The sequence below is a fragment of the Drosophila sulfurigaster genome, chromosome 2R, assembly GCF_023558435.1.
Source record: "Drosophila sulfurigaster albostrigata strain 15112-1811.04 chromosome 2R, ASM2355843v2, whole genome shotgun sequence".
Classification (NCBI taxonomy): Eukaryota; Metazoa; Arthropoda; class Insecta; order Diptera; family Drosophilidae; genus Drosophila; species Drosophila sulfurigaster.
Genome location: NC_084882.1, coordinates 32,595,464 through 32,608,840, shown reverse-complemented (window position 1 = coordinate 32,608,840; position 13,377 = coordinate 32,595,464). Strand labels below are relative to the sequence as shown.

At 40.3% G+C, this 13,377-nt stretch overlaps 5 protein-coding genes across 5 annotated transcripts in view; 2 read left to right on the top strand and 3 right to left on the bottom strand.

The window, feature by feature from the left end:
- The first annotated feature begins 210 nt into the window (after positions 1 to 210).
- On the top strand, positions 211 to 4,218 carry LOC133839157 (telomerase-binding protein EST1A). Its single transcript, XM_062270512.1, is given in 10 exon segments — positions 211 to 573; positions 696 to 1,042; positions 1,108 to 1,554; positions 1,613 to 1,977; positions 2,039 to 2,181; positions 2,272 to 2,407; positions 2,479 to 2,574; positions 2,634 to 3,434; positions 3,503 to 3,639; positions 3,698 to 4,218. Coding segments are annotated over 10 exon segments (2,832 nt in total). The 5' UTR covers positions 211 to 359; the 3' UTR covers positions 3,844 to 4,218.
- Positions 4,219 to 5,249: 1,031 nt separating this feature from the next.
- Positions 5,250 to 9,108, bottom strand: LOC133839461 (nuclear hormone receptor HR96). The gene is made up of 5 exons (XM_062271045.1): positions 8,017 to 9,108; positions 6,964 to 7,958; positions 6,053 to 6,262; positions 5,785 to 5,997; positions 5,250 to 5,725 (listed from the first exon to the last, which is right to left on the bottom strand). The coding sequence occupies exons 1-5, from the start codon at positions 8,723 to 8,725 to the stop codon at positions 5,525 to 5,527; spliced, it is 2,328 nt and encodes a 775-aa protein (XP_062127029.1). The 5' UTR covers positions 8,726 to 9,108; the 3' UTR covers positions 5,250 to 5,524.
- A 304-nt stretch (positions 9,109 to 9,412) lies between these two features.
- On the top strand, positions 9,413 to 9,948 carry LOC133839463 (ER membrane protein complex subunit 6). Its single transcript, XM_062271047.1, has 2 exons — positions 9,413 to 9,621; positions 9,680 to 9,948. Exons 1-2 carry the CDS (start codon positions 9,489 to 9,491, stop codon positions 9,886 to 9,888), a joined length of 342 nt encoding a protein of 113 aa, XP_062127031.1. The 5' UTR covers positions 9,413 to 9,488; the 3' UTR covers positions 9,889 to 9,948.
- Positions 9,492 to 11,174, bottom strand: LOC133839462 (beta-1,4-galactosyltransferase 7). The gene is made up of 3 exons (XM_062271046.1): positions 10,935 to 11,174; positions 10,281 to 10,863; positions 9,492 to 10,219 (listed from the first exon to the last, which is right to left on the bottom strand). Exons 1-3 carry the CDS (start codon positions 11,035 to 11,037, stop codon positions 9,970 to 9,972), a joined length of 936 nt encoding a protein of 311 aa, XP_062127030.1. The 5' UTR covers positions 11,038 to 11,174; the 3' UTR covers positions 9,492 to 9,969.
- Positions 11,175 to 11,554: 380 nt separating this feature from the next.
- The window catches only part of LOC133839465 (mucin-17), a 38,586-nt gene continuing 36,763 nt past the window's right edge, over positions 11,555 to 13,377 (bottom strand). Inside the window, exon 7 of the mRNA XM_062271048.1 lies at positions 11,555 to 13,313. Within this exon, the coding sequence (XP_062127032.1) occupies positions 13,211 to 13,313 (103 nt within the window). The 3' untranslated portion in view covers positions 11,555 to 13,210. The remainder of the gene's footprint in view (positions 13,314 to 13,377) is intronic.

Sequence of the window (13,377 nt, the reverse complement as noted above, 5' to 3'; positions counted from 1 at the left end):
GCACTGCCTCACTGGTCACACTAGCCATTTGATACAAATTTTCTATAGTTTTTTTGTACTTTTCGCTATTTTGTGATATATTTGGAATTATCAATCAAAGTTGAAATATGCATGAAGCAAGTTGTCTGTGCCGAGTATTGAACTTTTGAATTCAATTCAGTCTGCGGCTGAGAATTATCGATAACTATTGGGCGCGCACCCAGTTTTTTGTGCGCATTCCTACCCCAACTGGCGTTTGGCCACACTGTATAGATTTTTCTGCGTAATTTTTGTGATAGTGATATATTTTGATTAGTGGAAAACAAAGCAGCGAGCAACGAAAACGGAATAAATGCAGCTAGAAAAGCAACGTTCAAAATATGAGTCGAAAGGGAACAATAGATCAAAATGATACATCGCTAATCATTGGAACTCTACCGAAACGGCTACAGAAAAGAATCGCTGCCAGCTGTAGCCTACAACACAGCCACGACGCAGCAGAGGATGTTGAAAATGCGGAACCAGCAGCGACGCTAGCAGCAACAGCAGCGACGGCAGCAGCCACCGCAGCAACAACAGCCACATCAAGGCCAGGTAATTAATACAAACACATAAACAGACTCACGCACATATGAGTCACAATTGCGCGCTTAACGAATAAACAAAAAAAACAGATCTGTGCGTTTTCATGAGTTTCTAATGATCTTGCATTGCAGTGAAAATTTTAAGCAAGCCAAAAGGAAATGCGCCCGTTTTGGATACCAGCGGGTGCAGTAAGGACGTGGGCATTCCAGGCATACTGCGTGTGAATGCCAGTTCAGCTGAGGACGGAGATAAAGCCAAGTTTATGAATGGCGCAACACGAAGACGCGGACGCTCGCATCCTGTGCGACTCCAGCAGAAGCAAGAGGAGCAGATGCCGCTTTCGCCACTCTCCCGAGTGCGTTTGACTACCGAGCATCCGGTGTGGTTTGAGCAATTGTTGAACATGCCCAATGCCAAGATCATCATTCAGCTGTATGATCAACTGATGGTGCTGCAACAACGTAATCTCATTCTTATCGTAAGTATATGTTATTTGGTTTGATTCATCATTAAGCTAACTATCCGCATAATCTGTCCTTCTAGAATTGGAAGACTTTTTGCAGTCTGCAAGCGCAGTTGCATGAAGCATTTTGTTGGCTGCTCCTGGAGCAGTTAAAGTTCGTTTGCGAACACAAGGTGGATGCCTTTTTTTGGAAACTACTTTTCTACAATGTACGCGACTATCTCAAGCGACAGCATACGGATGTGGCGCAGCAACACACGCTGCTGCTCATCGAACTATCGGTGAAGTTTTATCGCGGTCTCTATGAGAAACTCATGGCCAAATACATTTCATCGCGTTGCGAGAGCGCCGTTAGAGTGGTAGCCCAACGATTGCTCATCTGTCTGGGCGACTTGTCGCGCTATCGTGCCAATCACTTGCAGCTCACCGACTTTGCCGAAGCCTGCAAATACTATCAACGCGCCCAGGAACTGGTGCCGGGCAACGGAGCACCTTATAATCAGCTGGCTATCATTTCCATTTATAATGTAAGCATACACTTGTGTAGCTAAAGCTTTGTTTTAACTCCTTTGTTCTCGTCTGCAGCACAAACGCTTCGATGCTGTTTATTATTATATGCGCAGCCTGCTGACTTCCAATGCCATACAATCGGCCAAGGAAAGTCTGTTGGATTTATTCGATGAGATACGTCGCAAGTACGAGGAGACCGAGATGAAGCAATCGCCAATGCATTGCATTTTGGGTAAGCCCAAGAAATCAAAGCAGATGCGGCGCGAAGTCTGGATTTATCCCGATGGCGTGCGTCGTTTACATCGAACCGATGTCAAAGGCAAGACCAAGAACAAGATAGCCGAATGCAATCGCTACGATGAAATGTCACCAGAGGAACTGTTGCCGCGTGTTGTCTCTTTGTACATGTATTTGGTTGGCAAACTATTTACGGCAACAGAGTAAGTGCTAAGCAAAAAACTGCTGCTTTATTCAATTGACTGATTTCCTTATCTTTTACAGCATGGAATGCATGTATCAGCTACTTGCCAAGCTGCAGATTCAACTGGGCGCCGCTCTAAAGTTCACCTGCTTCATGTCGCGTACAAAACTCTTGAAAATGGTAGCGCTTAATGTGTTTGTGTTGGAGCATAACAAGCGAAGAGGTGAGCGAAAGTCACGATAAGTGGCTAATCAAATGACATTGCGTTTTTTTTTTATTATATTACGTTGTTTTCATTTCCATTTTATAATAGTTGAAAGGCGTGAGATGCGTTATCATAGCTTCAATTTTGCCAATTCATTGTTTGGTCTCATGCTGAGTAAGGCAAACCAAGTATTTTCTAGTCTATTGGATGACTCAACCGATTCGCAGCGCTTGACCGATGATGAGTATGTCGTAAAATTGCTTTTGTTGTGAAATACTTTTAATTAAACTATGCAACATTGTTTATTTCCCACAGCTGCACACGGCTCAATACTTATTTGCAGTTTGTCAAGATCTATATACAATGGCTGACAATCAATGTTGACCTTTGGGAGCCAGTGCGCTCGGAAGAGTAAGTCTTCCATCTTAATTGCCTATTATAAGATCTTATTAATAATCTGTTATTTATAGTCACTCAACCATTGACTGCTGGGCAGAGCTGCAGATTCTATTTGAGCATGTTGAAGGCGTGTACAACAGACTCGAAGGCGAAATGGATAGTAATCCGTCGAATATCCTTTTGGATGAGGACTATGTGCTGAATGGCTTTGAGCCATTGGGTCGTGAAGTTTACTAAAAGGAGTGCTATCAACGTGGTTCAGAGCGTGAACAATTTATTGAACGCATACGCAGAATTATGCAATTTCAAGATATCTATAATCAACATCAGGATGCGTTGCAATTGCCGTTGGATGAGAGCTTCACCATTGAGGATTTGAATGCAGCCATGCAGGTGGCACTTGAGGATTTTGGTGCTGAACGTTGTAGACAGAAAGAAACTTGCACAATACTGCCTGAAGTAGCAGACGATTCGCTTTCATCGAATATTGCTGATGCAGATGTTACACAGCTGTGTAGATTGAAGAAACAACTGGAGGCAAGGGCAAAAGTTAAGCAGATTTGCAACAGCAAGCTGGAGGAAATTCTAAAGCTGGTTGATTCCAAGCTGTACATTGAGGTGCGACCACGCTACCTATTGCCAGACACCAACTGCTTCATCGATTGCCTGGAGGATATAGAAAAGTTATCCCAACGCTATACAGTCATTATACCACTGACGGTGGTAAAGGAACTAGATGGGCTATCGAAAGGATGTAAGCTAGAATCGTATCGCAGTTCGAAGCAAAATCAGCGCATTCATCATTTTGACGAAGTTTCATCGCGTGCCAAGAAATCGCTTGAATTTATGCGATCTACCAAAAATAGTGTGAAGTAAGCTACAATTTGAAAGGAGATCACAATAGAAAGTGTGACTAATTGTTTCTTGTGCTTTATTGCAGATTTGCAACCACGAAGGGCTCCACAATCAATGCCAATTTGTTTGCACTTGTTGAGGAGTCATATGCTTCCAATGATGACAAAATATTGGCCACTGCTGTTGCTGTCTCCAAGAATGTTAGCTCTGAGCAGTGTAGAGGTAAAGTCCACTATTGTAATAAGGTGTAAACATTGCTAAACTTTGCACGTTTTTGCAGATGGAAAATGTTTCATTCAAACTGAACTTGTGCTAATAACGACAGATAGAAACTTGCGGGTTAAGGCACTGGCGCGTAACCTGGCCGTCAGCTCCCTGGACGAGTTTCTGCAGTGGGCCAAGGATTGTCGCGAATCATCAACTTGAGCCTTAAACAGGGACGGGTAATTGCGATGCGGACAATTGTACCAGGTTTATTCAACTGCGCAAGCCGGCTGTGAAGAGCGGGCATTGTGCTTTCAATATTAACATCATTAGACGTATTTGGACTATGTATGTTGTGGCCATCAGCCCCAGCACATAAAACATACATATAAAGCAGACGTCGGTCTGTCTGTCTTTGAAGTCGGACCAGTGTGTTAGGTTCGCGACTTGAAGCGGCTATAGCCTAATCGAGTGAATTGGTCATCCCCAGGCACAATTTTGGCCAAACAGACATACATATCAACATTTGCTTCCTAGTTTCTTCTTATGTGCATTTTGTGACTTATGTTAAAAAAATAAAATGGTTGCGTATTCAAATTTGTCGCTTTTTAAAGGGTGGTTTCTAGGTGGGTTTCTTATCAATTTGACGAGACGATTTAAGTAATCAACACAAAAACAGTGAACCGGAAGTGATTCAATAATGTTTTTATGGGCAGCGATTAGAACACCAAAGCCTTCTACGAATTTTGAAAGAAGAGCTTTGCTATCTCATTCAATAAATGAATGAATATTGTAAATTATAGCTATCAAATCTATTATAATTTATAAAAATATAATAAAAATCGTTGTTTTTATTTGGCCATGTAACAAAACGGTAAGTATTTAATTTGATATCAAAACACATTTACGCCACGTGCTTGAAGAAGCAGAGAGTATAGGCTCTCACTCTTAGAATAGCTCATGAATGAGCTCACACGCTCTGAGTGGATTACAGCGTACACTCAGCTGCTCTTCTCTTGTGTGCGGGGGGAATCAACTTGCTAATCTATTATGTTCGCCTGGTACTTCAGCTGCTCCACGTGGCGGTTCCAAAGCGATCTTGCTCAATATGTTGTTATTGTAAATCATTGATGTTGTTGTAATTGTTGTAGTTGTTGTTGTAGACATTGATGTTGTTGTTGTAGTCATTTGATGATGTTGTTGTTGGCCACTCTAAACCGTCGCGGACGACTGAAAAGTATCAAATCAGCAGCTGAAGTACCAGGCGAACATAAATCAGCAGCAAGCAGAAGTACAGAAAGTCACTTAAAAATTCTGCGCCTTGGTGATAGGCAACGATTTTTTCAAGGGCAACTTTCATTCAACTGCCAACGAAAAAAAGTATTGCCTATCTTTTAGGAGCTCATTTTAAAATATATTTGCAAACGGTCACTTGGTTCGCTCAGAAATTTAAAATGGATCCTTCAGTTATGATTTCTGTTCGCCTGGTATTTTCAGTCATTCTAGCAATTTCTTAGCAAAATGTAATTAACCCTCGAAGCCGGTGATTTTCTAATTTAACCCTTTTGTCAATGTAAATTAAATATACATATGATAATATATTTGATTTCATATTTAGTTTATTGAAAACTAATTAAAATGTGTACATTTAGTTATGTTTTGCTTTGCATTTTGTACCTAAAATATACTCTCTTTGATGTAGAAATATAAAAACTATGTGTTATAGGCAAATCTAACAATCACATTCGATTTAAATCTAACTTTATAAGCGAACAAACAAAACAAATTGCAGCTGATATAATATTAATAATATATAGACTATAGAAACAACAACAACAATAGCAGCACAGCGATGATTACATGCTTCTAGCATTTTATGCACAATTCCAAAATCATCATCGTTTCAGTGATTTTTCAAATCAAATATTTCCCGTAGCAACGGTTCCACCTGGGAAGGATTCACATTTAGATATACATTGATCATGAATTTGTTCAGACGCTCCACATCCGAAATCTTTTGAATCAAACGAATAAACGCGTTCTTGGCCTCACAGCCGGGATAAACGCTTTCTAGATATCTTCGCAGAAGATAATAATAGGAATTCTGCAATAAAGTAAATTAAGTTAATGACTGTAGCATAATAGACTTATAAAGAGATTTACCTGGTCCAACCTGATAGCATCCTTGTGAATGACACGTGATCGCGCCGGTGTGAATAAGACAATGGCACACATGATTAGAATAATGTTATCATCCATTCGCCATTTCTCATCAAAGGTGGTTATAAATTTCTGATGCTCTTCGTACACGTTCCCTTTGGCAAACTTCAGTAGATCGGTGCGAATATTTGCTGTATTCTCTTTGGTAAATGGCACCTAAACGGAAACCGAAATATAGTCACAGTTTGTATAAATAATAATTGTAGCGTACCTTCCAAGCGGCACGATCGTTGTCATAAATAATCACTGAGCGCATTATCATCATTTCGGTGCAGCCGCCTTTGAGCAATGCCACCTGATCCTCCTGGCACATGTCACGGAATGCACTGATCTTCTTGGCCATTTTAATGAGCCGCTTGATTGCCACCGCAGTCAGATTGATGAGCTGCAACAGCTTGGGACTCTGTCTCGCATCGTCCGGCTGTTGGGAAGTGAGATAACATTAATTATCGTATCAAATATATGACTAGACTGTGTGTGGGGTATGTTTTAATAACAATAGTGGAGGGGAAGAGAAGAGGTAAGTGTGCTTATCATAACATTGCACACCTGCGAGCTTCACATTTATATTTTTTCGAAACTGTATCAGTTTTCCTAATTAACAATACAAAATGTGCTAATTGAGTCGGAACACCAGCGGTAAACAGTCAATTCATTGGCCATAAAGACTCGAAACCCAAACAAAATTCACTGCCAGCACAAATAATATAGCGAACGGAACTTATGCGCGCCTGATATTGTTGTTGATAGCGTCGCTTGTGGTTGTTGATAGTATCTGCGGCGACTGATAAAGCCATCATCCATTTGTTATACAGGAGCATAGTAGTTGGTTATCCAAATAGGTGCTTTGATACGGCTCAGCAACAGGTGTGTGCATTTCAATTCATTGCGACATTCACCATTCTATGTTTTTTGTTTACATTGGGCAGGGAACGTGTGCTGGGCACACAGAAAACTTGTGCGATGCACTGACTCATACACCAGGTGCTAACTGTCTATCGAACTTAACAGCTCGCTCGCTCGCTCGATTAGATAAGCGTGCAGTCAACAAGTGTGCGTGCGTGAGTGTGTGTTATTTTGGATTTTTGGAAAGGAAAGGAATATTTTTGTAGGTTTGGTTACCTTAATGCGCTCATCATTCATTATCAAGGCACTGAGATCTTCATCAACTGGGTCATAGAGAGCCTCACTGGCCATGCGCAACTCGCGCAATTTCATCTGCTCCGCCTCGTTCAGGTCGCGTTCCATAAAAATGCTTGAGGGCGCACAAATGGGCTGTTGGTGCTGCAGATGTTGTTGCTGCTGCTGGCTCGATGTTGTTGTCTTGCAGCCGCCGTACCCTTGGTCGTAGGTTGTCGATGATGACATGCCGCCAGCAGCATGATAGATTTCATCTTTTATGTGTGAGCCGGGTGTCTGCAAGCTGTTGAATGCCTGATACTCCAAGCGTATGACTTCAGAGAGCACAGACTCTATTGAATTGATGCTGAGACCGCTATCAAGACTGTATTCATCTCCGTAGCCTTGCAGAAATGACTTGCCACCCATCTCGGGTGAATTGGCCATGTAGTGATGATGATGTGGATAGTTGCCGGATGTGCTGGGCAGCTCTTCTGATTTGTGATTCATTTTCGGTGACTGATAATGTAAATCAATCGGGCCACTGTTGCTGTTCGACATTGGTGGACTTGCTATGCTGCTTAGTGGTGAGGTAACAGCGGTGTCCAATGTGTTGAGACTGCTGACACTGCTTCCTGAGGATGGGCTGCCATGCAGCATTGTATGTATGACAGTGTCGACCCGCGCATTCTGTGCTTGAGTCTGTTGTTGCAGCGTCTCTGGATCATCTTCGGCTTTGCGGCCGTCGTTGCCGTTGAAGATGCGATTTAGCATTTTGAGAGCCTCAGCAGGTGTGTTCATAAATTTGTTCATGATGTCAATGGCATTCTCGGGGGATCGCATTAGGTTCTGCATGAACTCGACCACATCTTTGGGAGAATCGACAATCTTGGAGATAATCTCAAGGCCATCGGTGGGCGAACTCATGAACTTTGTGAATACTGTTAAAGCGTTGAAGGGCGAATTCATAATTTTACTTATGATTTTGAGAGCGTCACCTGTTGCAAAGTAAACATAGTTAATAAATGCACATTTTAATTTAGTTATTTTATTTACCTGGGTAATCTATCAAATGCGAGACAAGCTTTAAGGCATCTTTTTGTGAACCAATTATTTTCTCCATTGCTGAGATGGCTTCCTTCTGTGTTCTCATCACTCTATTGATCGCCTGCGATGCGCGATCCGGATCAGCGACAATCTCGTCCACGATTTTGTCGGCGGTCATCAATAACGGATTAATTAACGCCAAGCGATCTGACGGTGGTTTTGTTGTTGTGGTCGTTGAACTTGTTGGTCCCGTTGTTCCGCCTCCATTGGCATGGGCGCCGCTTCCGCTGTCAGGAGAGCCACAGCTCTGGGAATCCTGTGAGCCCGCGTATGTATCCAAATTGCAGCTACTATCGGCTACAGCACCAGCGACTTTATTATCATCCGGATCGGCATCCCCATCGGAGCCACCGTGCTCCATCATACGGCGTTTGGCGCGATTATTCTCGATTTTGCGACGTTTGATCAGTTTGTCCTCCTCGGACATAATGTTCTCGCTCTTCATGCCAATGTCGAGGCATTTTTTCAGGCGGCATTTCTGGCAAAAACGACGGGTGACCACAGTGATCTCACAGTTCTGATTAAAGGGGCAGGTGAACTGCTTTTTGGCCAGAGCATTGCGTCGAAAGAAGGCTTTGCAGCTTTCGCAAGTGACTGCGTTGAAATTATATCCCAAGGCCTTGTCGCCGCACACAGCACAATTCTTGGGGGGTGACATACTATTATTATTATTGCCTAGCTCGCTTTCGCTGTCGCTGCTTCTGCCTCTGCGTGCCGCTGCGTCGTCTATCTCCACAGCTTTCAATTAGAATTGTGATTGATTTTTTTAATTGCTCTGCCCCTTGCTTTGTTGTGGACTGGCCGCGAAAATATTTGTTGTTGTTGTGTTTCCTGGTTCCTTGATGGTTGCACTTATGGTTGTTGCTTCTCGTGATCCTCCAACATTTTCCGAATTGCGCGTCCTGCTTAATTTTGCACCTTATGCCCTTCGACTTTAACACGTATAAATCACCAAGTTTCGTTATCACCACATATTTTAATTAATTGGGGCCCTCTTCTTCAGTGTGTTGTGCTCAAACTAGAGGTGGAGAAACATCGGTGGCATAATCGATCAATCGATACAATACTATTTTTATAAAACATTGCGATATCGTCGTCGATGGCATGATTTTTGAAGGAAAATAATAATATTGTGAATTTATTTAGCAAATAAATTGGAACATTTATTTTAATTATAAGCTATCTATTCATAAATAAAGAAAGGTCTCCGACAAAAGCCTTTATATATCGAAACTATACAAGTAACGACATTTGCTTCACCTATCACCGTTACTGTGACATCGATTTGCGGCGTAGTCGAAGTTTGACAAATTTAAAAAAGGTATCGAACATCGATAATGCCTTCGATATTTATTCACATCTTTTACTTGTCACTGACTGCATGAAAATAAATAGTTTAATTTAGAAGAATTTTAATTAAAATGAATCGCGTAAGGACACGTACATCGAAAACCGGCGAAATTATCGCCTACAGCGAAGGAGTCATCAGGAAAAACATTTCTGCCGTCGAATATTGTCGCACTTCGATGGCAGCCATCTCGGGCTGCGCTGCTGGTAATATAAATGCTTCAATTAACTAATTTAAAATGTATTCAAGTAAATTTCATTGTAGGCATTTTGGGACTGAGCGGAACACTTGGTTTCTTGTTCTACTTTGTGTCTGTGTTTGTGCTCTGGCTAATGGTGTTGGCCAAGTCGGGCATTCAGTGGCGCAAATACTTTATAAATCGCCGGAATCTGCTCACCAATCAATTCATGGGCGGCCTTTGCACCTACGTGCTCTTCTGGACATTCTTATATGGCATGGTGCATGTGTATTAACAACGGGCTTTTCCAATGTGGTTCAAAATAGACAAATAAACATAGCTTAAGATATGGAAATCATTGTTGTTTTTCATTTAACTAGGTTTGTACAGCAGATGCAACTGCTGCTGTTCCCGAACAATCGCACCAAGGCGTTTTATTTACATCACATTCGAATAGTATATTAAGTATGGTAATCTGAATGCTGTCGATCAGCATGTCATGGACTTTTAAAATCTTATAGTTGACATTGTTGAGGCCCGTATTGTGGTCTCGTTTGCGTGTCATTTCCTTTTGGTTAAAGCACTTTTGTGTGTCCCGCTTGCGATGATGGCGATTATGAATATGGCTGCAATACAAACAGACAGAACTATGAAAGGAAATTCAAATGTAGAGGGTTATTGACTTGCCTAAAGGTGTCGTTGATGCCCGTCTTAATGTTCTGTGGCCGCGTCACTTGCAGACCAGCGTCCCGAATGCGCACAAAGAACTCGTCATCCTCCAGGCCCCAGCCCCAGTATTGATTCGACATACCATTCATTTTCTGAAAGTGCTCGCGACGCACCAACAAAATGCCACCTACGAAGTTATCGTAATGATACTTAGGATGTAACTTGGGACCCGCAATGTGCAGTGGTCCCAGGCTGCTAGGATACTCATAGAGCAGATCATCGTTGAGTGGCAGTAGATCAACGTCATGCATGGCAATATAATCGTAGACCTCGCTGGTAAAGTGGAATCCCACATTGATGAGAGAGGCACGATTGAAGCGATATCTGTCCACTTGATTCAGCACAAATATGTGATGATCGATGCTTTGGCGTCGCAGAAACTGCGTTAAATGTGGCACAAACTGCAGCAGTTCCTCGAATCGATCCCGAAACGGCACCAAAACTGCCATTTTGTGTGTTGAGTGTGCGTTGAATGGTTTTGATGCCACATTTTCCTTTGTAGCCAATTTAGTCAATGGGTTCCTTAGCGGGCATATGCAGTCTACAAAGATCAAGCATTTTTATTTATAGAATGCTGTGCTCATTTCTAATTTATTTACAAAATTGCCTCACCTGAGCTTAGCGGCATAAAACTGAGCACTGCAATGCCACCCAGGCAAAAGGATATACCGCACACGAATAGCCAATTTATGGTTGATATGTTGGCCATTTTCATTTATGTTTATCTAATTCTAGGGTCTCAAGTATCAACACTACGTCACGCCATATGTAAAAAAGTAAAACAAAAAAGATAGTTTTTCTCTGCTGGTGCCGCAGCGAGCTCGCAACTCAGCTGTTTCTTCGATACTGAAAATGCCAGATATAATATCGATATGTACACTTATCGATATTTGAATTATAAAATATAGGCATTAGCCGTTTACGGTCTCACTATGCTGTAGTCGTCTGTTTCGTTGAGTACTGAACGAATAATTTGAGCAAATGGTTGGCGCTAAATTCAAAATTGAGAGTTGACTCTTTCGAGAGTGAAGTGCAAGTGACAATATAAAATTGTTGGTAATTTGAATGATCTGATTTTGTCACTAATGGAACTAAACCAAAAATAGCAACATAAAAAAGAATTCTTTAGATCAATTTTTATCGTGATATTTGCTTTGCATTTTCTTTCATTTGCATTTCCTGTGTTTATCCATTTCCTGAACTATCACTCAAATAATTTATACGCCCAGTAGTACATTTCAATAAAAAGCGTTGTATTTATTTATAAGATTACAAAGAAAGCTTGCATATAAATTACGATAATTATGGAAACACAAGAGCTGTTCTTAAAAGACATATAAAATAAATAAGTTCTACATTAAAATTTATTTATTTATTTTTATAGTTAAATACTTAAAAACTGTAACTATATTTAGAGATTATATAAATCTAATTGTTGTTCATATTTATTGTGTGTTGTTTTTACGCATCGAATTTTCGGCATATTTCTAATGCTCAAGCGATTGAAATTTACTGATATCATATTGATTGTTACATTTAGTACTTATATATGATTTAATATATTAATACCATTTGCGACTCGCTGATATTATTAAAAATTAGTTTACAAAATTATCGTCTACGCCATATATCATATCATATCATATCATATCTATTGTTGCTGATCACATTTCAATCAGTCGAGCAATAACAATAGCCTAGAATTACTAGATTCGATTTGCAAAGTTTAGTTTCCGTCATCAGTTGACCTAAAAAAACACTTTTTAATTTAGTTAAATTACTTGTTCATTACTACCACAGATGGATTTGTGCGTGCAAATGACGTAAACGTTAAATTCAATCCATTAAAAACTATGCAATTCGTGGTTCGTTTTGTAAAATTGCTATAAAAACTAGTTTCGTTCGGTTCTTCATTTTACACATATTGTATATAAAAGTATAAAAGCTTGGAAAAGTTTATAGAAGATATTTTAATTATCTCAACTCAATTCAATTCAACGGATCGCATCTGATCTGATTTGATCTCGTTGTGCGCTTGTGTGTTCAGGCGGATTTCGTTGCTCTTACAACAAAAGAAGACTAGAAGCAACAATTATACACAAAAAATAATAATGTTTAAAATATAAAGTGACTAAAATACTATAAAAGCGCATTGAAGAAAAGTATTGCTATTAAAACAAACATAAAGAAACGTATTTTTTTTTTGTTTTTTCTTTGCTTGCTCCATAAACAAAACATTTTGTGGCGTCGTAAAATTATTAATTGCGAATCTGGCAAATAAAATGTTTTGGGTTAGGTTTGAGTCTCCTGAATAGCGATTGCATTTTATATGGGGGTCGACTCACAAGAAACAACTTTACAAGGCACGACGTTAAGTTTGATTATGGTAAGCTGATCGGGGGATATCGAATACAAATTAAAGTTCATAATTGATTTTTTTTTTTTTTAGTGAGCGCGTTCTAAATTAATTGCACCTATACTATGTATACAGTACAATATCACTGGTTGCTTCGTCACGTAACCTAATCCGAAACAAATTGGAATTCAAAATTGAAAAAAGTGCAAGACAAAGTTAATCATTTCGAACTATTCTTAATCGGATCTAATCAAGTGGGTTGTTGTTGTTCATTATGTTTCACCAGTTTTTGGCACCTTAGTAAATATATTATTGTATGTGTGTGTGTCTATTTCTATTACTGATTCTGATACTGTTTCTATTTTCGGAGTCTATTTCTTCTTGTTCCTTCAGATAAAAACGTGAGTAATGCAGCTCTGTGGGTGCAATTTGGGCTGTTTCTGTCTGTTTCTGTTCCTTTTTCTGATGTGATTGTTTGTTTGCAGTGCTTAAAAATTAGTTAAAATTATATTTAGTGTGCATGGCTGGTGGTTCATCTCTTGCGGTGAGCCGCAACGGTGGCCAACAATTCCTGCATCGTTGGCTCGGGCCTGCATTGCTGTGGATCGCACTTCATGTTGCCATCGCCGCCGCAACTGCAATTTAGAATAGAAAACAAAAATAGTATATATAGTAATGGATTAATCCTCAGATTAATCT

Bases quoted from the DNA above. Each gene is read 5' to 3' on its own strand.
- LOC133839461 (XM_062271045.1), bottom strand. From the start codon at position 8,725: ATGTCACCCCCCAAGAATTGTGCTGTGTGCGGCGACAAGGCCTTGGGA. The intron at 7,959-8,016 runs GTAAATAAAATA...ACTTTGCAACAG, and splicing joins GCATTTGATAGATTACCCAG to GTGACGCTCTCAAAATCATA. The intron at 5,998-6,052 runs GTACGCTACAAT...GTTTCCGTTTAG, and splicing joins ACGATCGTGCCGCTTGGAAG to GTGCCATTTACCAAAGAGAA.
- LOC133839463 (XM_062271047.1), top strand. From the start codon at position 9,489: ATGAATCGCGTAAGGACACGTACATCGAAAACCGGCGAAATTATCGCC. The intron at 9,622-9,679 runs GTAATATAAATG...ATTTCATTGTAG, and splicing joins CATCTCGGGCTGCGCTGCTG to GCATTTTGGGACTGAGCGGA.
- LOC133839462 (XM_062271046.1), bottom strand. From the start codon at position 11,037: ATGAAAATGGCCAACATATCAACCATAAATTGGCTATTCGTGTGCGGT. The intron at 10,864-10,934 runs GTGAGGCAATTT...TGATCTTTGTAG, and splicing joins TTTTATGCCGCTAAGCTCAG to ACTGCATATGCCCGCTAAGG. The intron at 10,220-10,280 runs GCAAGTCAATAA...TTTGTATTGCAG, and splicing joins GGCATCAACGACACCTTTAG to CCATATTCATAATCGCCATC.